Raw genomic sequence first — 23,691 nt, 5'->3', positions numbered from 1 at the left:
TAGCTGGAGGGGCATGAAGTGAAGAGCTGTTGTTTTTGTAAAAAGAAGGGAGATGTAGCTGCAGGTACACTGGTGGGAATGGTCTGGAAAAAAATGAGGGTGTGGTGAGAAGACAGACACTGGGAACAGGGCTAGGCAGGTGGGAAGGGATAGCACAAGGTGTTTCCACCTTAGCATTGCCAACATCAGTTGACCATTCTTTGTTGTGGGGGCCGTCCTGTGCATTGTACGATGTTGAGAAGCATCCCTGGCCTCCACTCACCAGGTGCCATTAGCACCTGCCTTTCTAGTTGACTGTCAGACAAGAATGTTTCCAGGCATTATCACTTGTCCCCCTGGGAAGGAGGACACTGGGATAATGTTTGGAATGTGAAAGCATTCCCTTCTGATTGGTTTTATTTTCTCCTCAATGGGAGGGTTACCTGCTAAGAGCACAAAGGGAAAGGAGGAACTGGAGGTCTGAGGAGAAAAGAAACGTGCCAAGTAGTCACCTGGGGGAGCATGAACCATGAAAGTGTAGTTTCAGCCATGGACGGCTACAGTGAGGGGCCTGTGAGACCCAAGCCAGGCATGCTCAGGGTAGAGACTGTAATGGCTGCCTTTAGCATTTATGCTGGGTGAGGACTTGGATAGACTGGAGGGTGTAGAGCCCTCATGGATGGCAGATGGGGGGAGCCTAGGGAACTGAGGAGTTTGGGCAGGAGAGGGTATGAACTAGAAGGCTGTTCAGAGATAAGGAGGGAGATACTCAGGGCTCAGATCAAGAAGTGGCTTTAGAGTGTAAAGTTTCAGAGTGAGGGGAAGAAACCATGGCAGGCAGTGGGTGTGGGGATGAGGACAGGGTCTTCAAAGGAACATTGGGAAGGAATGAAGTCAGGGTGTTATAGAGATCTCCTGCCTGTCCCTTTCAGAACACTGCCTGTCATAGTCCTACAGGCAGTGGCTGGCCTCTTAAAGATCTCACTCAGCCTCCTCAGACCTGTCCAGCCTCCTGGAGAAGATGACCAGCTTCCTAAGGAGGGTGACCAATGTGTCCCAATTTGCTGAGAAGTTTCTGTTTTAGACTGGAAAGTCTCACATCTTGGATACCCCCTCAGTCTGGAGCAAACCTGGATGGTTGGAAACTCTAACCCTAAGGGAGGTCCCTGCAGAATGGGTGACCTGGGGAGGTGGCCTCTGCCCCTTAAAGGGTTTGGGGTTGGGTGACTTGGTGTGGGGGTGAGGAGAGGGCCTGGCCTGACCGCCCCTGACCGAGAATCCCCCTGCCAGGTGTGATGGTCGGCTCCCACACAGACATGGCGCCTGCCTCCACTGCTGAGGGGGCTGGGGAGAAGCCCGGCCCCGCGGCCCCTGCCCCAGCGGCCCAGTATGAATGTGGGGAGTGTGGCAAGTCATTCCGGTGGTCATCTCGACTCCTGCATCACCAGCGCACGCACACGGGCGAGCGGCCCTACAAGTGCCCAGATTGCCCAAAGGCCTTCAAGGGTTCCTCGGCCTTGCTCTACCACCAGCGGGGCCACACAGGCGAGCGGCCCTACCAGTGCCCCGACTGCCCTAAGGCCTTCAAGCGCTCCTCCCTGCTGCAGATCCACCGCAGCGTGCACACTGGCCTGCGGGCCTTCACCTGTGGCCAGTGCGGCCTGGCCTTCAAGTGGTCGTCGCACTACCAGTACCACCTGCGGCAGCACACAGGCGAGCGGCCCTACCCGTGCCCAGACTGCCCCAAGGCCTTCAAGAACTCGTCCAGCCTACGGCGCCACCGCCATGTGCACACGGGCGAGCGGCCCTACACTTGTGGCGTGTGCGGCAAGAGCTTCACGCAAAGCACGAACTTGCGGCAGCATCAGCGTGTACACACGGGCGAGCGCCCCTTCCGCTGCCCGCTCTGCCCCAAGACCTTCACCCACTCCTCCAACCTGCTGCTGCACCAGCGCACCCACGGCGCGGTCCCCGCCCAGGTTCCCGCCCCCTCCGCCCCTCCGCCGCCTCAGTGCGAGCCCTGCACTGGCGGCAAGGTCCTGGTCCCAGATGCCTACCTGCAGCGGCATCTCCAGCCGCACAGCCCGCCTGCGCCCCCAGCCCCACCGCCCCCACCTCCACCTCCTCCCGTGGTGCCCGAGCTCTTCTTGGCCGCTGCCGAGACTACCGTAGAGCTGGTGTATCGCTGTGATGGCTGCGAGCAGGGCTTCGGGAGCGAGGAGCTGCTGGTGGAGCACCAGCCATGCCCCGGGTCAGAGGTGGCGCCGCTGCCCCAGGACGCACCCGCTGAGACGCCTAAGTCCGATCCCCCGCCATCCTCTCTGACCCAGCTCCCTCCTGCCACCGCCACTCCTGCCCCTGGTTTTGCTTGCCTCCCCTGCGGGAAGTCCTTCCGGACTGTGGCGGGCCTCTCCCGCCATCAGCATAGCCACGGGCCGGCAGGCGGGCAGGCGTTCCGCTGCGGCAGCTGCGATGGCTCCTTCCCGCAGCTTGCCAGCCTCCTGGCGCACCAGCAGTGCCACGTGGAAGAGGCGGCAGCCGGGCGCCCACCCCCTCAGGCTGAGGTCGCCGAGGTCACCTGCCCCCAGGAGCCACTGGCACCGGCTGCCCCCGCGCCCCCACCGCCCCTGCCAGCCCCTGCTTCTACAGAGAGACCCTACAAATGTGCCGAGTGCGGCAAGGCCTTCAAGGGCTCCTCCGGGCTGCGCTACCACCTGCGGGACCACACGGGCGAACGGCCTTACCAGTGCGGTGAGTGCGGCAAGGCCTTCAAGCGCTCCTCCTTGCTGGCCATCCACCAGCGCGTGCACACTGGCCTGCGTGCCTTCACCTGCGGCCAGTGTGGCCTCACTTTCAAGTGGTCGTCGCACTACCAGTACCACCTGCGGCTGCACTCGGGCGAGCGGCCCTATGCCTGTGGGGAGTGCGGCAAGGCCTTCCGCAACACATCGTGCCTGCGGCGCCACCGCCATGTGCACACAGGCGAGCGGCCCCATGCCTGCGGCGTCTGTGGCAAGAGCTTCGCCCAGACCTCCAACCTGCGGCAGCACCAGCGCGTGCACACAGGCGAGCGCCCCTTCCGCTGCCCGCTCTGCCCCAAGACCTTCACCCATTCCTCCAACCTGCTGCTGCACCAGCGCACCCACTCGGCTGAGCGTCCCTTTGCCTGCCCGATCTGTGGTCGGGGCTTCGTTATGGCCGCCTATCTGCAGCGGCACCTGAGGACACACGCCCCGGCCAACACGCCCCCCAGCACCACAGCCCCCGCTCCAGGCCCCCAGCCCTCTGCTCCTCTGGCCGTTGCCCCGGCCCCTCCAGCCACCCAAGATGTGCACGTTCTCCCCCACCTGCAGGCCACCCTCTCCTTGGAGGTGGCTGGGAGCATAGCCCAGGCCCCAACCTTGGGCCCAGCAGCCTCCAACTCCCAGACGTTCCTCTTGGTGCAGACAGCCCAGGGCCTCCAGCTGATCCCCAGCAGTGTCCAGCCCCCTGCCCCTCCACCCCCACCGGCACCTCCCAAACTTATTCTGCTGCCTTCCTCCGGTGCCAGTGCCGGGGGTGGGGGCGGCCGTGCAAAGCAGGGGTCGCAGGCTGTGGGGAAAGCGGGTCAGGGGACAGGGGTCCTCTGGCTGCCAGGCCCTGGAGGGCTGGGGGTGCAGGGAGGGGGCAGCACAGGGGCCAGCGGGGGCGGGCAGAGCCTCATTGTTCTGCAGAATGTAGCGGGTGTGGAGGCAGGGCAGCAGGAAGTGAGTGGGGTTCAGCTCCAGGCCCTACGGCCAGCCCCCGAAGTGACCACGGTCCAGCTCCAGCCGGCGCAAGAAGTGACCACGGTCCAGCTTCAGCCGGCACAGGAAGTGACTGCGGTCCAGCTCCAGCCGACCCAGGAAGTGGCCGCGGTCCAGCTCCAGCCTGTCACGGGCCAGCTCTCCAATTCCAGCGGGGGAACTGTGACTGCTGAGACCCCCAGCCTGCTGGTTGTTCAGAGTGGGGCAACTGAGGAGTTGCTCACCGGGCCCGGACCCGGGGCGGTGGGGGATGGTGAGGCCAGCACTGGTGTGGTCCAGGATGTCCTTTTTGAGACAGTGCAGACGGATGAAGGTTTGCAGAGTGTGCTGGTGCTCAGCGGGGCTGATGGGGAGCAGACCAGGCTCTGTGTGCAGGAGGTAGAAACTCTACCCTCGGGGCTCAGCGAGGCACCTGCCCCTGGCCCGCCAGGACAGAAACTCCTCATCATCCGCAGCAGCCCAGCCACCGAGCTGCTGGAGAACAGCGTGGGGGGAGGCGCCGCCACGCTGCAGCTTGTGACTCCAACACCACCCTGCCCAGCCTCTGTCCCTGCGGGACTCCCAGCTGCTCCCACCTCCCAGATGGTACAAGTGGTCCCCGCTGGAGCTGGCCCTGGTGTCATGACCCCGCAGGGTCTGCCCTCTATCCAGATTGTTCAGACTCTGCCTGCAGTCCAGCTGGTGCACACGTTTTGAGTAGAGTTGCTGTTATCTTCCTGCCAGGCTCAGAGACCTCTGTCAGCCGTGGGGGTGAGGGGGGCTGCAGGCCGTGCTTGCTAATAAACATCCAGAATCTCCACTCTTTTGTGGTGTTCTCATGGGGGCGGTTGGGCGGGGCACAGGGAGGCGATGGCGGAGTCATAACCCTTGCTGGGAGTCGGGAGAGGGCCCAATTCGGATGACTAGTTCTGCTGCTACTCCCGTGTGGGGCTGTTTCCTGCCCTTTAAAAAAAGGGGAGGATGCAAGGGTTCCAACAGTGGGGAGGTGTTGGAATTAGAATCCAGGTTCTGCCACTTGTTTCCTGTAAGTCACCTCATCCCTCTCCACCTCTGAAAAACGGGTAGGGGGAGAGTCTCGTCCCGATGTCCACTGCAAGCCCGGGCCCGCGCGGCCTGGGGTGGGGTCCACAGGGAGGAGGAGTGTGGTGTTCGCGGGTTCAGTATACTAAGTGGGCGCCAAGGAGGAGCCTTCTTCTCATCTCCGCCCCCACCTCCCCTTAGAGTGCTTAGCAATTGGGGGACGTCACGCAGGTAGCCTGCGCTAACCCTCCGCAGTCTCGGTGAGCGCCGCTCGGCGCCCGCCGAGTCCATCCCGCAGCCTTGCCCCCGCCCCGCCAGCGTCTGTTCACATTTTTCCCCATAGTTTCTTCTCTAGGTATCTCCTTTAGGTCACCCCCTCTAACCCCTCAGCAGGGTCACAAGTCCCCGCCTGGGACTGTTCTCCACCCAGTTTTCAGCCGGGAACTATGGCAACAGTTGCTATGGGCGACAGCAGGCGCCGCCCTGCTCTCATCCCGCGCACGAGTCTTCGCGTCACTTCCGCCGGCGACCCCTTCTAGACCCTGCTCCCCGCATCGTGTTAAAGGATCAAAGCCACCCGCAGAGGGTTTGGCAGGTCCTCGCCCCTGTGACGCGGGGGAGGGACGCCTGCAGGGGAGGGGGCTCCAGGGACGCGGAGGGGGGAACAAAGTGTGTGCTGTGGGGAGGGGGGCTTGTGAACCGCCGGGATAGCCCGCGCTGAGGCGAGCCCGGTGCCACCTTATGTTGGCGTCCTCGGCTCATTTAGGGGCGGGTGGCTAGCTGAACAGCTCCTGGGAGGGGGCATTCCCAGAAACATAAAAATGGTCGCTGGGTGCGGGGATAGGGCTCCACATCCTTCTCTTGGGTGTCTCGAGGGTCCTAATCGTCCTGATTTGGGAACTGCTGCTGCTCTCCACCCATTGGGGGCCCTTGAGAACAGAATTGCCCACCTGACACTGACCTACTTGTTTTCAGCAGGTGCACCACGCCAGCTCCCTTTTGGGGGGCGGGGCGGGGGCTGCCATGGCCCCCAGCCACTTGTCGGTGCGAGAGATGAGGGAAGATGAGAAGCCTCTGGTGCTAGAGATGTTGAAGGTGAGCAGTAGGGCTCAGCGAGCCTGGGGTGGTCGTGTTGGGGCATTCTAAGTGTTTCAGCCCTTTCCTTCCACACACCCAGCTAGTTAGACCCCCCGGGGTGGGATCTTCTCCTAAGCTACTTACCTGCTCAGCCACTTCTCTAATGCTTCACCCTCCCTGAGCCTTAGCCACCTAGGGGCCAGATCTGCAGCAGCAGGGACCACAGCCCCAGCCCCTCCTTGGTCTACTGTCTCCAATCTGCTGGGTCCCACCCCATCTCTTCACAGTACGGCTTGGAGCTTTAGCTTGGTCCTGCCCTTTCCAACAGGCTCTCAATCCAGCCTGTGACACTTCCCTGTCCTGTTCCTGTCCCTTCACCCTTCAAGAGTCATGTTCCTGATGCCTCACTGTGGCATGTCCACTGAATTTGATGACCCCACAGCTCCTAACTCCTTCATTCACCGTCAGACTGGTGACCACAGCTCATGCTGCTTTTCTTCCCACTTGGGAGGCCCTCCATCCCCCGGGCAGGGGCCCTAAGGGAATGGGTGGCCGAGGAACCCCCTTCTGCCCACAGGCTGGCGTGAAGGACACGGACAACCGTGTGGCCCTCCATGCTCTGACACGGCCGCCAGCCCTGCTTCTCCTGGCAGCAGCCAGCAGTGGCTTGCGCTTCATTCTGGCCTCCTTCGCCCTGGCCCTCCTCCTGCCTGTGTTCCTGGCCGTGGTGGCTGTGAAGCTGGGCCTGCGGGCCCGGTGGGGCTCTCTGCCGCCACCAGGTGGCCTGGGGGGCCCCTGGGTAGCTGTGCTTGGCTCTGGTGATGTGTGTGGGGTCCTGGCTTTGGCCCCTGGGACGAACATGGGAGAGGGGGTCCGGGTCACTCGCCTGTCAGTCTCTCGCTGGCACCGCCGCAGGGGCGTGGGCAGGAGGCTGCTGGCCTTTGCGGAGTCCCAGGCTCGAGCCTGGGCTGGGGGGATGGGTGAGCCCCGGGCCCGGCTTGTGGTCCCAGTGGCTGTGGCCGCTTGGGGGGTGGCAGGGATGCTGGAGGGCTGTGGTTACCAAGCTGAGGGAGGCTGGGGTTGCATGGGCTACATGTTGGTGAGAGAGTTCAGCAAAGACCTATGAGTGAGCAGTGGGACCACTGAGCTAGGAAAAGGTGTGTCCTTTTCCCCACAGCCCTCTGGAAGGGAAGCCAGCTTCTGATGAGCAGGCAGCATGCCAGGCACTCTCACAGCCCCCCTTGTGGTCAATCCCCAGCCCAGCTATGGCCCAGAACTGAGACCTACAGAGGGCAGGAACCTGGTCTCTGTCCTTCCGAAGTGTGCAGTCTGTAGTGTTTGAACTTCTGCAAAGTGGATTGAATCCCTTTTCCCTTCATGGCTGTTGGGGGCCCACCAGATGTCAGCCTGCCCAGTACCCTACCTCACATTCTTCCTGCACTGAGAAACCCCCTGTCTGTCTGCAGGGGCTGTGCTGTCTGTGCATCAGGCCTGGGAGAGGATTTGGGGAGAGCAAAGAGGCTGAGTTAGGACTTGCACAGGGGGATCCCTAAGAGGACACAGCCTCCTTGGGACTGGAGCAGGTTGGATGCTTGTCCTTGGAGGGGTCTAGGTTGACCACATAAAGACAGCTAGGGGGTGGGCTACTGGGCCTGGGCCTCTCTGGGAGGGTTGGGAGCAGAGAGGGGCAGCCCTGTCCCTCTCTGCACATCTGTCTGGATTTTTACACTGTTAATAAAGCCTGGAACTGCTGTGTGCCGGTCTCATCTCTGATGCCTTTTCCAGTCTGTCTCTGACTTCTGATTCCTGCCGGCTGTCTGGCTCCTCCTTTCCCCAAGTTGACATTAATTGTTGGGGGGGGGGGTTGCTGGACTGGGAGAAAGGGAGGCAGTGAGCTCGGGCAGCCCCAGGCCCTGCCAGCCCTCTGAGTCACACTCCCCATTACCGAATTTTTTCCGCCTGGCAGCTGTCTGGTGTGGAGGGAGTGTGTGTGTTGGGCGGGGGGGGGGGGGGCGTGTATAGAGCCCCTTCCTACTCCCAAGCCTTGACCCTTGGGCTTCCCATCCCCCTACCCCAGTTCCCTCTGGATACAGTGAAGTTCAACCACTTCCCCCTCAGATGGGGGAACTGGAGCTTCCCATTCACATCCTCCAGTAAGGAGAGGAATGGAGAAAGCCGCTTTGCAGTCTCTTATCCTAACCCAGGAAGTCCCTCCTGGTGTCTGGCTGTAAGCTGTCTTGCTGCTGCATCAACCACCCCAGGTCTTCTCAGTCCCTAACCCCAGCAGTGATCTGACCAGGCTTTCCTGGCCAGACAAGAGAGGAGGCAGGAGGTGGGCCCCCTACCCTTGTCCTGACCCTTCCCTGTGGCTTGCCACCCCCTAAGCATCTGTGAGCACAGTACTTTGCTCAGCTGTCTGGATCCTGCCTGGCCGCCTTCTGTGTGGGTGTTTGCAGTTGGACACCCTCCCTCCTGCCTGCCACCCCCTTCCTCCCCAGCCTCAGCCACTGGCCAGCCCCCTCCCCCTCCTGTCCCCTGCTGCCTCCCTACAGCCTCTCTCTTCCTTCTGGCAAAGGATCCAGTCCCTGCCTGCTCCTCCTCAGTCCTGGGCCCTGGGCGCCTCCGGCAGGCGAGGCATTTCCCTCCCTCCCTTCCTCCCTCTCGGGCGCCTTCTCTCACTCCTGCTTGGCCCCTTTCACCCTGGCCTTTCCCTGGACTCTGCAAACATGAGGGTCTTGGCCTGCCTCCTTGGTGAGTGATCCCTTCTTCTTGGGGACTCAGGACCCTAGGCCTCTACTTCCAACCCCTTAGCTTATCCAATTTAGGGGCTCAGACTTCCTGACCCAGTTCCTTGTGCTCTGGGATATCTTGACATCTGGCTGCCCCTGACTGACCCCTCAGGGACCCAGCCTTCTGCACATTCAGCTTAACCCTGGAAGAAGCACCAGACCTGCACCCCTTACCCCCTGACCCCTGTGGGGTCCCTAGCCATCTGACCTTTGGCCAAATCCCAGTGGGAACACAAAGGCCCTGTCCCAGCCCTGACTTCAGGGATCAGGCATCTGGAGCCCCACCCATCCTAGGACCTGTGTCATACTCAGACTCTGCCCAGGGTCCTTCCCAGCTGTAAGGTTTCTGGTTCAGAGGTGTGAGAATTCTGTGTGTGTGTCTTGGGTCCTGCACTGGAGAAGGGACCCACTTTGGGCCTGTTCCTCACTCTGTCCCACCCTCCAACCTCCCTTCCAGCAGCTCTAGTGGGGATCCAGGCTGTTGGTAAGTATCCCAGATACTCCTCTGGTCTGGCATCTCCCAGCCACCATGTGCCCTCCTCTGGCCTGGCCTCACCCTCCTGCTGGGTCCCTTGTCACCCCCCATTCCACTATGACTATGCCTTTAGCCACTGTTCCCTGCTAGAATCCCCCAGGTATCTGGTCATGTCACATCTCTCTGAGCACCTGGGAGTCCTGGGTCCCGGGTTCAGTGGCCAGCATGGTGGCCTCTCCATGGCACCATACTGGATAGCCCCCAGCTCCTACTGTTACCCTGGCCTTGGGGAGGGCCATATGATCACATTCTTTTCTATGCCCCCAGAGCGGCTGCGCCTGGCTGACGGCCCCCATGGGTGTGCTGGCCGCCTGGAGGTCTGGCATGGCGGGCGCTGGGGCACCGTGTGTGACGACGGCTGGGACCTCCGTGATGCTGCTGTGGCTTGCCGGCAGCTAGGCTGTGGGGGGGCGCTGGCCGCCCCTGGGGGCGCCTTCTTCGGGGAGGGCACGGGGCTGGTGTGGCTCAGCGAGCTGGCCTGCCGGGGCAGCGAGGGGCAGCTGGGCTTCTGCCCCCACCGGGGCTGGAAGGCCCATATCTGCTCCCATGAAGAGGATGCAGGTGTCGTCTGTGCAGGTGAGGTGATCCTCACCCCTTCTTTGGGGGCAGCTCCTTTGAAGATGACCTAGGGCCTCAAAGACCATAGATCCAGTAAATCCACGGATCCCCTGCCTCTGATGCCCTCCTTCTGGGACCTCCAACTTACAACCACTCAGAGCTCCTGCATCCTAGCCCTGTGCCTCTCCCAGGGCCCAAATGACCATTCTGTTCCCCTGACCCCCCTCATAGCTCCTGTTCTCTTCTATAGGTCAGCGGGTAGCAAATTCGAGGGACAATCCTGCTTCCACGCTGGATGGGGATTCGTGGCTAGGGCTGTCTGGGGAGCTGAGCCTCACCTCAGAGGAGCCCCCTGTGACTCCTGGTGAGCCCAGAGGACTCAGCTGCCCACCCTGCATCAGCCATGGGGAGAGGGAGACTCCCAGGACAGATGGTTGCACTGTGTCCTTCACAACCTGCGAGTCCTCCATCACTTTAGACCTGGCCTCCCCAGGTGGGAGGAAGGATGAGCTCTTAACTTCTGGCTGTCTTCTCTCCCAGCACCCCACCCAGCAGGGAGCCCCCAGAATAGCTCCCGGAAGAAGACCCCCCGGCCACCCAAGCAGGCCAAGTCCACACGGGCCCCTCTGCTGACTTCTGGATCCCCCCGCCAAGGTACTTTCAGCATCCTCCAGCTCTCAAATGTAGATGTTCTGAGACCCCAGGACCAGTCAGACAGGGAACCCAGGAATGTCCTCTTCTTAACTTGGGGCTCTGGAAAGATCCCAGCCTTCACCACATTGCTCCCTGGGGATTCAGAAAGTCAGGCCTGGACCTCTTCTATATCCTGCCCCAGCCCTCAGGACACCCAGCATCCTGCCCTTCTCAGGTCCTGGCTCTCTTCTCTTAAAGGGCAGGCAGATCTCAGGCCCCTGCCCACTCTGGGCCTCAGTTTCCCCAGGTGAAAACCAAGGAAGGAGTATTTGAATCTGCCTCTCACCAGCTGCACTACCCCTCCTTCCCTACCCACCCCCCAGAGCGGCTGCGCCTGGTCTCAGGCCCCCATGGCTGTGCGGGCCGCCTGGAGGTCTGGCACGGCGGGCGCTGGGGCACCGTGTGTGACGACGGCTGGGACCTTCGCGATGCCGCTGTGGCTTGCCGGGAGCTGGGCTGCGGGGGGGCGCTGGCCGCCCCTGGGGGTGCCAGGTTTGGGCCAGGCTCAGGGCCAGTGTGGATGGATGATGTGGGGTGTGGAGGAGGAGAGCAAGCTCTCCGGGACTGTCCCCGGAGCCCCTGGGGCCGCAGCAATTGTGACCACAGTGAGGATGCTGGGCTGGTCTGCACCGGTACGTTGGGCTGCCTGGGACCCAACAACCTCCTCCTTCCTTGCTTCTTACAATTGGGGGTGCCACTGGTGGGTGCTGCACTGGACTTGGCTGCCCACCCTGCATCAACCTCTGAAAAAGAGTGATGTATACCCAAATGACCATGGTGCTGATGTTTGGAAATCCTTCCTTATGGGACCTGGGAAGCCACAGCCGAGAGTTGGGGGATGAGGGGTAAGGGGAGATGGGCCTGGGAGGTGGATCCACGGGTGGGAGGCTGGGGCCCGGGGGTGCACCTGAGCTGGACTCTGAGCCAGTGACTTGCCCTCTTGGAGCCTTTTTTTCTCATTTGTCAACTGAAGCTGAATGTCTACTTTCCAGCATTGTCTTGGGAATGACTCCTGCCCTGTGCTTAACTTAGGCCCATCCCATCATCCTAACATCCTGTGCTTGTAGCTCAGTCCCTGCTCATCCACTGCAGCTTCTTGGTGCTCTGTCCTCCCTCTCCCCCTGTCCAGGCCCAGCCCCTAGGCTGCGACTGGCCGATGGCCCCCACGGCTGTGCTGGCCGCCTGGAGGTCTGGCACAGTGGGCGCTGGGGGTCAGTGTGTGACGATGCCTGGGACCTCCGAGATGCTGCAGTGGCCTGCCGAGAGCTGGGCTGTGGGAGGGCACTGGCTGCCCCTGGGGGTGCCTTCTTTGGTGAAGGGTCTGGACCCATCATCCTGGATGATCTTCGGTGTCGTGGAAACGAGACAGCCCTGCGATTCTGCCCATCTAGGACCTGGGGCCAGCATGACTGTCACCACCGGGAGGATGCTGGAGCCGTGTGTGATGGTGAGGGGCATGGGGGGGGGCAGGCATGGTGGCACCTGGAGTGGAGGTTTGAGAAAGGGGATGTTCCTCTGTGTCCTTTAGTCCCTTTAGACAAGCTTCCCGTGTTCCCTGTTTTCTCCTCCTTTGTGAAAACTCATCCTCCATCTGGGCTCTCCATTTGGGGCGACTTTGCCTCCCAGGGGGACATTAGGTGATGTTTGGAGACATATTTTGGTTGTTGCAGTTGTTGGGGATAGGGAGCTGCTGGGATGCTGTGTGTAGAGGTTAGGGAAGCTGCTCAACACCCTGCCCTGCACCAGATAGTCCTAAGTGGAAAAGTAAGAGATTGAGCCTCATCACCCAGAGAAGCCCTTCTAGGCCCCACTTCATCACCCCAGCAGGAGCCAAACTTCTCCTCTGTAAGGCAACCTCCCCTCTTCTCTGTCACCCCCAAGCTACCTCCACTTTCTGCTCTCTCTAGTCTCTCTTCCCTCCCATTCCCACCCTCCTACCCCCAGGTCAGGGAAGGCTGGGTCTGTCTGGTGGTCATACTTCTCCCCCTGCCAGGAATGCCCCTTGGCTATGTCCCTCCCACCGCTCCTGCAGTGGACAGCAACACCTCAACATCCAGGCAAGCGGCTTCCATGCCCCTGTCCCCCACGGTGAGCCAAGCCCTAGGGACAGCTGGCATTTCACCCCCTCCAGCCTCTCCTACTGCCCCTTGGGAGCCTGGACCAGAAGTTGGTGAGTCCTTTTCTGTCTTGCAAGAAAACAGGGTCCTGGCTTCTGTTTCTTCCTCCCAGCTCTGAGTTTGTCATGGGGAGCCCACAGTCTGAAGGACATGCTGCTTGGTTTAAGGCTGTGCTGACATATCTCAAACAAAGGGTCCAGCTGCTCTTTATTTTCTGGAGCTAGAAAATTCTGTAGCTGGCTCTGGGAAGGAGAAAGGAAAGGGAGGCTGAGATCTACTCTATTCCTGAGGCACATGGTGTGGCTTTCCGGTACTTCACAGAGTACTCTGGCCAGCTCCAGGTAATAGCCCCACTCAAGAATACTGTTTCTTTCTGGAGCCTCTGGGATAAGTAGTTTTGCCTGCTTCCATCCCATTAGTACTGAAAGGACTGGATCAATGAGGCTGTTGTTTTAAACTATAGGTTTAATTATCACTCAGGTATGGTGGGGCCAAAAGATCAGGAGAGATGGCCACTAAAAAGATAGTTTGTTATCCACAGTTCCTGAGAGGGTGGCTAATGGCATGCAGGGCCACATGCAGAAGCACTAGGGCTGATCAGGAGGCAGAGAGAGTGAGTCAGGGGGTTGCACGGGTTTCCTGGCTTTCAATTCTTTGGGTCTCTTCTATCCCAGGGTCCCCACAGCTGCGCTTGGTGGCTGGGCCCAGCAGGTGCTCAGGTCGGCTGGAGGTGTGGCACGATGGGCGCTGGGGGACAGTGTGTGATGATAGCTGGGACATGCGGGACTCAGCTGTGGTCTGCTGGGAGCTGGGCTGCGGTGGACCACGTCAGCCAGACCCTGCTGCTGGTCGCTTTGGCTGGGGTGCAGGGCCCATCTGGCTAGATGATGTGGGCTGCGTGGGGACGGAGTCTTCGCTGTCTGACTGCCCTGCTGCTCTCTGGGGGAAGCACAACTGTGCTCACAATGAGGACGTTGGGGTCACCTGCACTGGTAAGAAGGCCCTAGCCATCTGCTGGCTCCAGGGGGGGCATCCTAGAGGAGGAAACAGTAACTAATGTTGACACTAACATGGATTGAATGTCTCCTAAGTCCCACCCCTGTGCTGGGTGTTATGGCACAGGTGACTGCATTCAAACCACATAAGTCTAGGTTGGTGGATGTTATACTCATTTTACTGATGAAGAAGCTGAGGCACAGAGAAGTTAAATAAATTGTCTGAGGTCAGACAGCAACAACGTGGCAGAGCTGGAATTCTAACACTGAGAACCTTCTTCCTCCTTCCAGGAATCAAGGATGTCTCCCACAAAGAAGGGAGCTTTATCCTTCCTGAGATGGAAGGAAGCAAGCAGACAGGGCCCTGGCAGAAAGAAATAAGCCAAGTTGAGTGGCAATTAACACAAACTCAGGCAATGCATTTGTTTGTTCATTTCCTGACATTTACTGAGTCCTGTTAATAAGTGCCAGACACTGAATGAGGTGTTGGGTTTTTCTCTTCCAAGAGCTCATAGGTCATGGAGAGAAAGAGATGCACACACACACACAAAACATCACTGCAAACCTGTGTGATATGTGAGGATGACAAGACCCACACTCAGGTTCAATAATTATCTGGAATGACTCACAGAAATCAGAGAAGCTATTATGCTCAGGGTTGTGGTCCATTATAGTGAAAGTCTATAGGTTAAAATCAGCCAAGGGGAAAGGCCCATGGGGCAGGATTCAGAGAAGACCTTCAGGGAAGACCAGGGGTGAACTTCCAAGGGTCATCTTCCAGTGGACTTATGCAGACAGCCCTTAATTCTCCCTGCAGAGATGTGTGACAACACACATGAAGTATTGCCAACTAGGGAGTTCCCCTGAGCCTTGGTGTTCAGAGTTTTATAGGGGGTCACTTAGATGTGGTCGACTGCCTCTGTGGTGATCCAAAAACCATGTTGTTAGCACAGACCATCTGGCATGGCCTAAGTCCAACAGGTAGACAAAGAATCTCTTATTAAGCATGACATTCCAAAGGCTTGGAAGTCATTGCCCAGGAGCCAGGGATAAGAGGCCAAACCTTCCTTTGGGCAAGGTTAATCCTCTATTGCATGCATAAGCTCATCAAAGAGATGTAAGATATGTACTGGTGATGCAAAGGATGGAATAGTCAACTCTTCCCTTTCCCCCTTCCTGAGAGTCCTGGGGACCCACAGAAGGGACTGAAGCTGGGGAGTGGCCTGTCAGATCTGGGTTCCACACTAATTGTTGGTGAGAATTGATGAGGAGATAGGGAAACTCGTTAGAAGGTACAGGAATTAAGGTCTTGATTTGAAGCAGAAGCTGAGGAGGTGGAGAAGAGGGATTGAGTGTGAGGGAGTGGAAGAGATCAGTCACATCTAGACTGTAAGAGCCAAGAAGATTGGGGACAGTGTCAGGTTTGTCTTACCACAGTGTCCTCAGGGGCTCACAGTGTATGGCTCATAGGACATGCTGAGTAAATATTTGTGGCATGAATGAGGAATGAATGACAGGTGAATGGGAAATTGGTGACTGACTAGAGAGGAGGGGCCTGGATGGATGATCTTGTCTCCATATTCTCTTTCATCTCCACCCACCTTCCAGGACCCCCTGGCCTGGACTCTGTCTCAGACCCCTTCAGTTGGAGCTGGATCCCTGGATTGGGTAGAGATCAGGATGCCTGGCTCCCAGGAGAGGTGGTGACCAAGCCCCCTGCAAGTTTGACCTCTAGTGTTCCTGAGAAAACTACCACCAAGGTGCCAGGGAAAATGCCTAAAAGTACTAAAAAGTGGGTAACAAAAAATACAAAGAGACCAACCACTCAACCCCCAGTAATGCCAACCACTAAACATGCTGGGGGACTGGGCACTCAAAATCCCCCAGCATTGACCTCATGGACCACTACAACACTGACTGCTGAGGCATCTGGAAGGCTGACTTCTCAGTTTACCACAAGGCTGACCACTGAGACCCCCCCCAGACAGATCTCACACAGGACTGCCATTCTGACTTCTCAGAGTCCCCAAGAACGAAATTCTAAAACCACAGCAATACTGACTGCTCAGGGGCCCCAAGAAATGACCTCTGAGGCCACTATCAGGAAAATCCCTCAGGCTTCCCTGGAGCCATCTGCTGAGCTCCCAGCAGAAGGGTCTCCAGAGTCACCCAAAGAACCATCCCTTTCCCCCACTGATAGCACCACTGAGAAATCAGGTGAGTGGCTGCAAAGAGAAATTGGGCATGAAGGGAGAGGCTGGCCCTCCCTCCTGACCCAAGGCCATCCACACAGGTCTGTTCCGGGTTCGTCTGGCTGATGGACCCAACCGGTGTGCAGGTCGGCTAGAAGTGTGGCATGCTGGACGCTGGGGAACAGTGTGTGATGATAACTGGGATCTGCGGGATGCCACTGTGGCCTGCTGGGAACTGGGCTGTGGAAAGGTCCGGCCCCGAGTAGGAAAAACCCACTATGGTCCTGGGACTGGGCCCATCTGGCTGGATGATATGGGTTGTAAGGGAAGTGAGACTTCGCTGACTAACTGTCCCTCAAGACCATGGGGGAAGCACAACTGTGATCACGAGGAAGACGTGGGGCTCACCTGCACTGGTACAGGGGATGAGGGCAGGGAGTGGGGAGGAGAAGCCAAATGGATGGAGTTGGTGGGCAGGCAGGGGTGGAGGTGAGGCCAGGTGACTGCATCATGGTGGAATCTACAGAACTGGATGTGAGGGGGTCAGAGCAGGGGCATCCCAGAGTGATTCCAGAAGATTTCAGGACCTCTAAGACAGGAGATAGGGTCAACACTTTTCCCCTTTTCTCCATAGGCTACTCAGATGAAGATGATTATCCCCCCTGGACCTGGGACCCTTCCTCAGGAGAGGACCTGGCCAAGGGGACCACTGTGGAAGGAGTACCTGGACATGCTCTCTCCTGGGGTACAACCAGGCGCCCAGCAGTCTCCTCCCTGTCAACATGGCGCCTGCCAGACACAGGTGAGGCACATGACCAGGGTGACCACTGGGGCCTCCAGAAACCTCCATTTGCCTCCTTGCAAAGTTTCCAGAAAGACCAGACCCTTCTAAATGAGTTGGCCAAGGTCTCAGGGAGCCTGAACAGGTTTTCCTTGGTCCCAGAGATCCTAAAAGCATGTCCTCCTTGGGCTTGATAGTGATACTCTTCTCCAGAGCTTAGAAGAGGCCATGTAAGAGATCAGGCCAGGCTCCGCAGTCCTCATGCAGTAAACTGATACAAGAGCCTGGTCTCTTGACCCAAGCCCATGGCCAAGGGTCCCCATGTCATCATCTTCATCCCCACTCCCGGAAAGGAAGTGAAACCTTACTGTTCTCGCAGCTCCTGCTCTGCTCCCCCCGGCTCAGACAGGGCAGGGACCCCTCTACCCACCTGTCTCTGGCCCATCCCTGGGCGGCCTGATGCTGTTCCTCTGGGTCAGCCTCCAGAGAGACAGGTTTGTCCCACTCTGCTCTGGGGTCTCTGTCTTGCTGTGGCATCTCCTTTCATCTCTGGTGCCACACCCAGGGCTTTGACCTGCTGGGGGTCCCCATGTTGCTGCCGTGACCTGTCCTGCACACTTTGCACCCTCTTCTCTGCCTATTTCTCCTGGCCCATCTCTCAGGGCCTCTGTGGTCCAGTCTGCTCCTCTCACACACTATTTCTCCTGCCTCTTTTTCTTAAAAAATCAATTTCTCACCCTCCTGTTGTCTCTTCTTACTCCTTCCCCATAGTCATTCCCTGGTTCTCTCTGCCGTCTTTCTCCTTGTTTCTGTCACTGTCAGTTTCATATTCCCATCACTTCTCTTTCCTTCTGTGTTTATCTTTTTCAGTTTGTCACCTCGCCACCTCTGTCCCTTGCTCCATTTTCACAGTCATTTTCTCTTTGTCCTTTCTCCCATATCTTTCTGCTTTTTTCTTTCATGATGTATTTCAGCTTTTGCCATCTCCATCTCTTGATCCCTTTGTCATGACCAGTTTCTCCATCTTCCTGGTGTCTTTCTTTTTTTTTTCACGTTCTCACCCTCATCACCAGTTTCTCCTTATTTTCCAGTGCCTTCCTGCTGCTTCTTTCATGGTCACTCTCATATGGTTCCCCCACTCCCACTCACATCCTCACCGCACTCCCACGCCGACCCCTCACTTCTGGCTCTGTCTCCTCGCCCCTCTGGTCTCTTGGTTACCTTGTTCCCATAAGGTCTCCTGTTTCCTGCACCTCTCACGGCTCTCTCCTCTCGTCCACCCTCCCTTTCCTTCCCTCCAGCCTGCATCCTTCCCCCATCTCCGTCCCTGGTCTCTCCCTCCCGCCGCTGCCTTCGCCGCTCCCGCCTGTTTCTTAAACGGGCAGTGTTTGTCCTGCTCTCATGTTCTGAGCTCCCTCTCTGCCTGTCGCCCTAGCAGTTTGTCGCAGTCGTCTGTTTCACCCTTTCGTCGTGCTTGCCGTCTCCAGCTGTCTGGGTTTCTGCCTCTGTCGTCCTGCGCCCAGGTTCCTGTGCCTCTTGAAATACTCTCAACTCTTCCTCCTTTCAGGAGACCCTAGCGGCTCGCGCCCATTCCCGCCTTTTTCTAGCGCATGCGCACGTGTGGCGGGGGCTGAGAACCGCCAGGTGGGAGGGGCAGGCGTTCATCTGCCTGGCGTCTTGTGACGTCACAGGCGCCCTGCGCCTCCTGATTGGCCAGCTGGTTCATCGCCCGCGGTAATAACTCGGTGAGCAGGTGTGTCTCTAGAGTAGACTTGTCCTGGGGGAAAGAGCGGAAGGAGGCCGACTCCTTAGGGCGCCGTGACTTAGGGTTAGGGGGTAGATTCTAGTTGTGAGTTAGTGCGTTTCACCCGCCTCGCTTCTTGCTCGAAAGTCGCTAGTGTTCCGGAGTCTTTGTGCTTTGCTGACCAGCCCTTCCTCCCTATCCAGCAGCGCCCTCTCGTGGTGCAGACGGGCAAAGGGAGCCGGCCGGGTTTTGACGCGAGAGGGGCAGAAAATGAGAACTATTAAATAAATGCAGAATTGCACGCTGCAGGGGAGATCTAACGACAATAGAAAGACTTGCGGGGAGGAGTGCGAGTGGTGGGAGGGAATGGGAGAAACGACAGGCATGATTCCTGTCCTCCGCAGCAGTGTAACCTTGAAAAATGACTTAGCTTCGGTGAGTCCCCGCTTTTCCCCCTGCAGCAAAAAATGGGACTCCAGGGATGTTGGAAAAACTCAACGGCGGCTTACTTTGTGCTAGGCATGCGTGAATCCAACAACTGGGTGACATAGGTCCTATTGCTACACCTATGTTTCATATGGGGTAAAAGTCCAGAGAAATCCAGGAGACATGATTGGAGACTGTTTTAAACGATTTTACACACGTTTTGCTCCTTGGGTTGGAAAGGACGTGTGCTGAAATAGAAGCAGGAGTTCTGGAGTCCGACTCCCTCATCAGGTTCCACCTGTGCGCTCCAGCAGGATTAGAATCATCTGGGCGACCTCACGTCCCAATCCAAGCTGCAAAATGTGTATGAAATCGTTTTAAACCACAAAATATTGGTTGTTGGACTAATTTTCTGAAAACAAACAACAGTTGCAGGATTCCAGGGAATGAGTAATTATTTCTAGTAATCAAGGACAACTTCACAGGGGAGATGGTACTACCTATACTTCACCAGCAGACACAAGCAGAAGGAGAACTCTCAGAGGAGCAGAGATGGGGAAGAGTTTATCTTGCCAGAAATCTGCACTGGTGCCATCAATCTCTGCTAGATTTCTTTTCTTTTCTTTCTTTCTTTCTTTTTTTCTTTCAGACAGAGCCTCAAGCTGTCCCCCTGGGTAGAGTGCTGTGGCATCACAGCTCACAGCAACCTCCAACTTCTGGGCTCAAGCGAGTCTCCTGCCTCAGCCTCCCAAGTAGCTGGGACCACAGGTGCCCCACAATGCCTAGCTATTTTTTAGTTGCAGCTGTCGTTGTTTTGGCGGGCCTGGGCTGGATTCGAACCTGCCACCTTAGATATATGTGGCTGGTGCCTTAGCCACTTCAGCCACAGGCACCAAGCTTAGATTTTTTTTTTTTCTTGAGAAACAGTTTTACTTTGTCACCCTCAGTAGAGTGCTGTAGCATCATAGCTCACAGCAACCTCAAACTCTTGGGCTCAAGTGATTTTCTTGCCTCAGCCTCCCAACTAGCTGGGATTACAGGTACTCACAAAAAAGCCCAGCTATTATTTTAGAGACCAGAGTCTCTCTCCTGAGCTCAAGCAATCCACCTGCCTTAGCCTCCCAGAGTGCTAGGATTACAGGTGTGAATTACTGCACCTGGTCTCCTGTACTGTTTCTATGGCTGCCATGACAGCATCACCAATTTAGTGGCTTAAAACAACACATATTTATTTTGCAGTTTTGTAGGTCAGAGGTCAGACATGGGCATCGTTTGGCTAAGGTCCAGGTGTCAGCAGAACTGCTTCCTTCTGAAGACTCGAAGAATCCTTGATCTTGGTTTCCCAGCTTCTAGAGGCTGCCTTCATTCCTTAGCTCACTCTTTTGTCCATCTTTGAAGCTAGCAAGCTTGCATCTCTCTGACCTTTCCTCTCTAAATATTTTTCTCTCTTGTTGTGGCTGTGAAAAGTCTCTGATTTTAAGGACTTTGATCAGTGTTTTCAACTTTTATTTTAATCCCATGGTACACTTTAACCTACAGTTAAACTTCCGTGGCACACTTAAATTAGGTTGATCAACAACAACAAAAAAGAGTAAAAAAAGGATATACTCACTGTATATCCTTTGAACTTCTTTAAAAATCAGATGAGATCTGGGTACAGATCCTTCCAACTCTTACCCATTTGTCCCTGGTGAGTTTTTATTCATCCTTTAGGATTTGGTTCAAAGGGCATATCCCAATGAGGCCTTCTCTATCCCCTCTTAGATGAGGCCATCCATTTGTGTTCTTTTTTTTTGAGACAGAGTCTTACTTTGTTGCCCTCAGTAGAGTGCTGTGGTGTCATAGAGTCTATGACAACCTCTAACTCCTGGGTCAAGCAATCCTTTTGTCTCAGCCTCCCACAGAACTGGGGCTATAGGTACCACCAGTACACCTGGCTGTTTTTAGAAATGAGGTCCTGCTCTTGCTCAGGCTGGTCTCAAACTCTTGAACTTGGGCAACCCACCCACCTTGGCCTGCCAGAGTGTTAGGATTACAGGCATGAGCCACTTCTCCTTACCTATGTAATATATTAGCAGGAGACAGAGCAAAAGATTTTTGTAATTGGGACATCTAGCCATGGAGCTCAAGATGACCATGATAAACTTGCCTGAGGTCTTGGACACTGTCCTTCTTCTGCCTGACTTTGTTTTTTTTTTTTTTTTTGAGACGGAGCCTCAAGATGTCCCCCTGGGTAGAGTGCTGTGGCATCATTCACAGCAACCTCCAACTCCTGGGCTCAAGCGAGTGTCCTGCCTCAGCCTCCCAAGTAGCTGGGACTACAGGCGCCCACCACAGCGCCTGGCCATCTTTTGGTTGCAGCCATCGTTGTTTGGTGGGCCTGGCTGGGGATTCGAACCCACCACCTTAGGTGTATGTGGCTGGTGCCTTAGCCGCCCGAGCCACAGGCGCTGAGCCTTCTGCCTGACTTTGTATGCAGAAGGAGAAAATATTTTGAGAGGCCCCTTTGGGACCTCTCAAGGAAAAGGTTGGGAAGGGAGTTCCAGGTGGTGGTAACAGCACAAGCAAAGGCTCTGAGGTTTGCAAAGCTCAATATGAATACTTTAGGTTAGGGGTTCCATGTGGGCAGAGCATTGTGTGGATGACACAGTGGTAAGAGAGGATACCAGAAGGAGGGCAGGGGCAGTCTGTGAAGGAGGGTCAGGCATGTGGACTTTGCAACAAGGACAGTGGAGATTCACAGAAAAGTTGAGGCAGGGGTAGACTTTTGTATTAGAAAGAGGCCTCAAAGGTCAGTATGGGGGGCAGGGTCACAGAGAAAGTTGGAATACATTCAGGTGAGTCAGAATGATCACAGTAATGGGTATGGAGTGTTTTGTTGGGGTGATGACAATGTTTTTAATTTCAATTGTGGTGATGGTCGCACAGCCTTGTGAATATACTAAAAACCGCTGAACTGCACATTTCAAGTTGGCAGAATTCATGTTGTGTAAATCATATCTCAAGAAAGCTGTTGTGGGCTGGGTGCAGTGGCTCACACCTATAATCCTAACACTCTGGGAGGTTGATGTGGGCGGACTGCTTAAGTTCAGGAGTTTGAGACCAGCCTGAGTAAGAGCTAGACCCAGTCTCTACTAAAAATAGAAAAACTATCTGGGCATTGTGGCAGGCACCTGTGGTCCCAGCTACTTGGGAGGCTGAGGCAAGAGGATCACTTGAGCCCTAGAGTTTGAGGTTGCTGTGAGCTATGACACCATGGCACTACCCAGGGTGGACAGAGTGAGACTCAAAAAAAAAAAAAAAAGCTTTTGTGAAAGTAAGCTTTATGATCAACCAAGCTAGAAGACAGGATTGTCTTTCTATTGTTCCTAAATAAAATGGTATAAGTGTATATATGGTACATATTATAAATCTATGTTATATAAAATTATTGTCACACAAAGATTATCCAACTGTATTTGGCCTCCAAAATAGGAAAAATAGTAATATAGAAATGTTCTAGGGAGCTAATAAAGATATGTGTTTTTTTCCTTCCACTAGGGCAGGGGCCTCACGGAATTGAAATAATAAATGCCCCCTTTTTTAATTTTTTTTGAGACAGAGTCTCACTATGTCACCCTCAGTCTACAATGGTGTCACAGCTCACAGCAACCTCAAACTCTTGGGCTTAAGTGATTCTCTAGCCTCAGCCTCCCAAGCAGCTGGGACCACAGGTGCTCACCACAATGCCCGGCTGTTATTTTGTTGTAGTTGTCATTGTTGTTTAGCTGGCCTGGGCCGGGTTTGAACCCACCAGCCTTGGTTCATGTGGCCGGCACTGTAACCACTGTGCTACGGGCGCTGAGCCTAAATGCCCTTATTTTATGAGCTAGTTTAGTCAGACTTTCTGTTATTGGTACCTAAGAGCATCCCAACTGAATAGTAAAGGTGGCTGAGAGATCAGGGAGAAGGCTGAAGTGACAGTCCAGTTGGACAGGATGGCATTTGAACCAGGGCTGGGGCCCAGGGGAGCAGGAGGGAGAGTTGTCCAAGAGGGGAAGTTGAAGACTCAGGCCTCTTTTCTGTATCTCTCAAGGTGACAAAGATGGTTACAAGCCTCCCTGGATGTGGGACAAATCTATGGGAAGGGGCCTTGTCAAGGGGTTCCCCACCACAGGCAAACCACTCACCCATGCCACTGGCACCACCAGGAGTCAAGGAAGCCCTCTTCCAGCCCCACGGTTCTATGGGGACACAGGTGAGGCATGTGGCTGGATGAAGGGACTGGGGGAATGTGTGTGGTAGGGTAGAGAGATGGACTCCAAACCCCTAGTGCTGACCCAACTCTTACTCCAGAAACACCCAACAGAGATATATTTGAAAACATAGTTGTGATACAGGCTGGTGGTCCCCAAGTCAGAGTGATTTAGCCCCCAAGGGGCATTTGGCAATGTCTGAAGACATTTCAGATTGTCCTTATTGGAAACAGAGAGGCCACCTCTTGGCACCTAATGGGCAGAGGCCCAGGATGGCATTAAATGCCCTACAGGACATCGGCTATGCCCTGGTGGCAAAGCATCATTGGACTCCAAATGCCCAAATGTGCTGAAGTTGAGAAGCCCTAATCTATACCACACAAATGATTCTGACAAATAAGAAAATGATAGGAAACCCTGAATAAGAGGGAGAAAAGGATACAAACTGGGTGCTTCACAGAAAGGGAAGCCCAAATGGTCAATTTTATGTAGAAAATGCATCAGAAACCAGGAAATGCAAATGAAAGCAATAACAAGCATGGAAAAGGATAAGAAAGGTAGATAATACCAAGCGTGTGTGAGGATGTAGGGAGACAGCCTCCCACTGGGTATTAGCTGTTTGATGAAAACCACCTAGTGGTATTTAGAGAGGTGAAGTGTAGTTATAGGCTGCAGGCTGGTGCAAAGGTAGTGAATTACCTCACTTGATGGTTTGTGGTCAGTTATAGATTGAACTCCTTGTTCTACTCTTTCCCCCTTTGTGAC

General features: G+C 55.9%; 3 protein-coding genes across 3 annotated transcripts in view; all 3 read left to right on the top strand.

Annotated features, from left to right (window-relative positions):
* The first annotated feature begins 308 nt into the window (after positions 1-308).
* On the top strand, positions 309-4,563 carry ZNF628 (zinc finger protein 628). The gene has a single exon (XM_012813443.2). The coding sequence runs from the start codon at positions 1,275-1,277 to the stop codon at positions 4,458-4,460; it is 3,186 nt and encodes a 1,061-aa protein (XP_012668897.1). The 5' UTR covers positions 309-1,274; the 3' UTR covers positions 4,461-4,563.
* A 791-nt stretch (positions 4,564-5,354) lies between these two features.
* On the top strand, positions 5,355-7,596 carry NAT14 (N-acetyltransferase 14 (putative)). Its single transcript, XM_003802898.3, has 3 exons — positions 5,355-5,379; positions 5,760-5,879; positions 6,439-7,596. The coding sequence occupies exons 2-3, from the start codon at positions 5,808-5,810 to the stop codon at positions 6,985-6,987; spliced, it is 621 nt and encodes a 206-aa protein (XP_003802946.1). The 5' UTR covers positions 5,355-5,379; positions 5,760-5,807; the 3' UTR covers positions 6,988-7,596.
* A 991-nt stretch (positions 7,597-8,587) lies between these two features.
* SSC5D (scavenger receptor cysteine rich family member with 5 domains) overlaps positions 8,588-23,691 on the top strand; it is a 19,832-nt gene continuing 4,728 nt past the window's right edge. Inside the window, exons 1-13 of the mRNA XM_003802922.3 lie at positions 8,588-8,612; positions 9,108-9,134; positions 9,453-9,761; positions 9,994-10,107; positions 10,284-10,397; positions 10,760-11,068; positions 11,566-11,883; positions 12,430-12,606; positions 13,228-13,545; positions 15,157-15,765; positions 15,842-16,156; positions 16,375-16,542; positions 22,767-22,928. Of these exons, the coding sequence (XP_003802970.1) occupies positions 8,588-8,612; positions 9,108-9,134; positions 9,453-9,761; positions 9,994-10,107; positions 10,284-10,397; positions 10,760-11,068; positions 11,566-11,883; positions 12,430-12,606; positions 13,228-13,545; positions 15,157-15,765; positions 15,842-16,156; positions 16,375-16,542; positions 22,767-22,928 (2,965 nt within the window). The remainder of the gene's footprint in view (positions 8,613-9,107; positions 9,135-9,452; positions 9,762-9,993; positions 10,108-10,283; positions 10,398-10,759; positions 11,069-11,565; positions 11,884-12,429; positions 12,607-13,227; positions 13,546-15,156; positions 15,766-15,841; positions 16,157-16,374; positions 16,543-22,766; positions 22,929-23,691) is intronic.

This window comes from Otolemur garnettii, unplaced genomic scaffold (genome assembly GCF_000181295.1).
Source record: "Otolemur garnettii isolate 467f Iridium unplaced genomic scaffold, OtoGar3 scaffold00264, whole genome shotgun sequence".
In the NCBI taxonomy this organism is placed as follows: domain Eukaryota; kingdom Metazoa; phylum Chordata; class Mammalia; order Primates; family Galagidae; genus Otolemur; species Otolemur garnettii.
Note: the sequence above shows the minus strand (reverse complement) of the source record. Positions and strands in the feature narration are given on the sequence as shown.

Bases quoted from the DNA above. Each gene is read 5' to 3' on its own strand.
- ZNF628 (XM_012813443.2), top strand. From the start codon at position 1,275: ATGGTCGGCTCCCACACAGACATGGCGCCTGCCTCCACTGCTGAGGGG.
- NAT14 (XM_003802898.3), top strand. From the start codon at position 5,808: ATGGCCCCCAGCCACTTGTCGGTGCGAGAGATGAGGGAAGATGAGAAG. The intron at 5,880-6,438 runs GTGAGCAGTAGG...TTCTGCCCACAG, and splicing joins TGGTGCTAGAGATGTTGAAG to GCTGGCGTGAAGGACACGGA.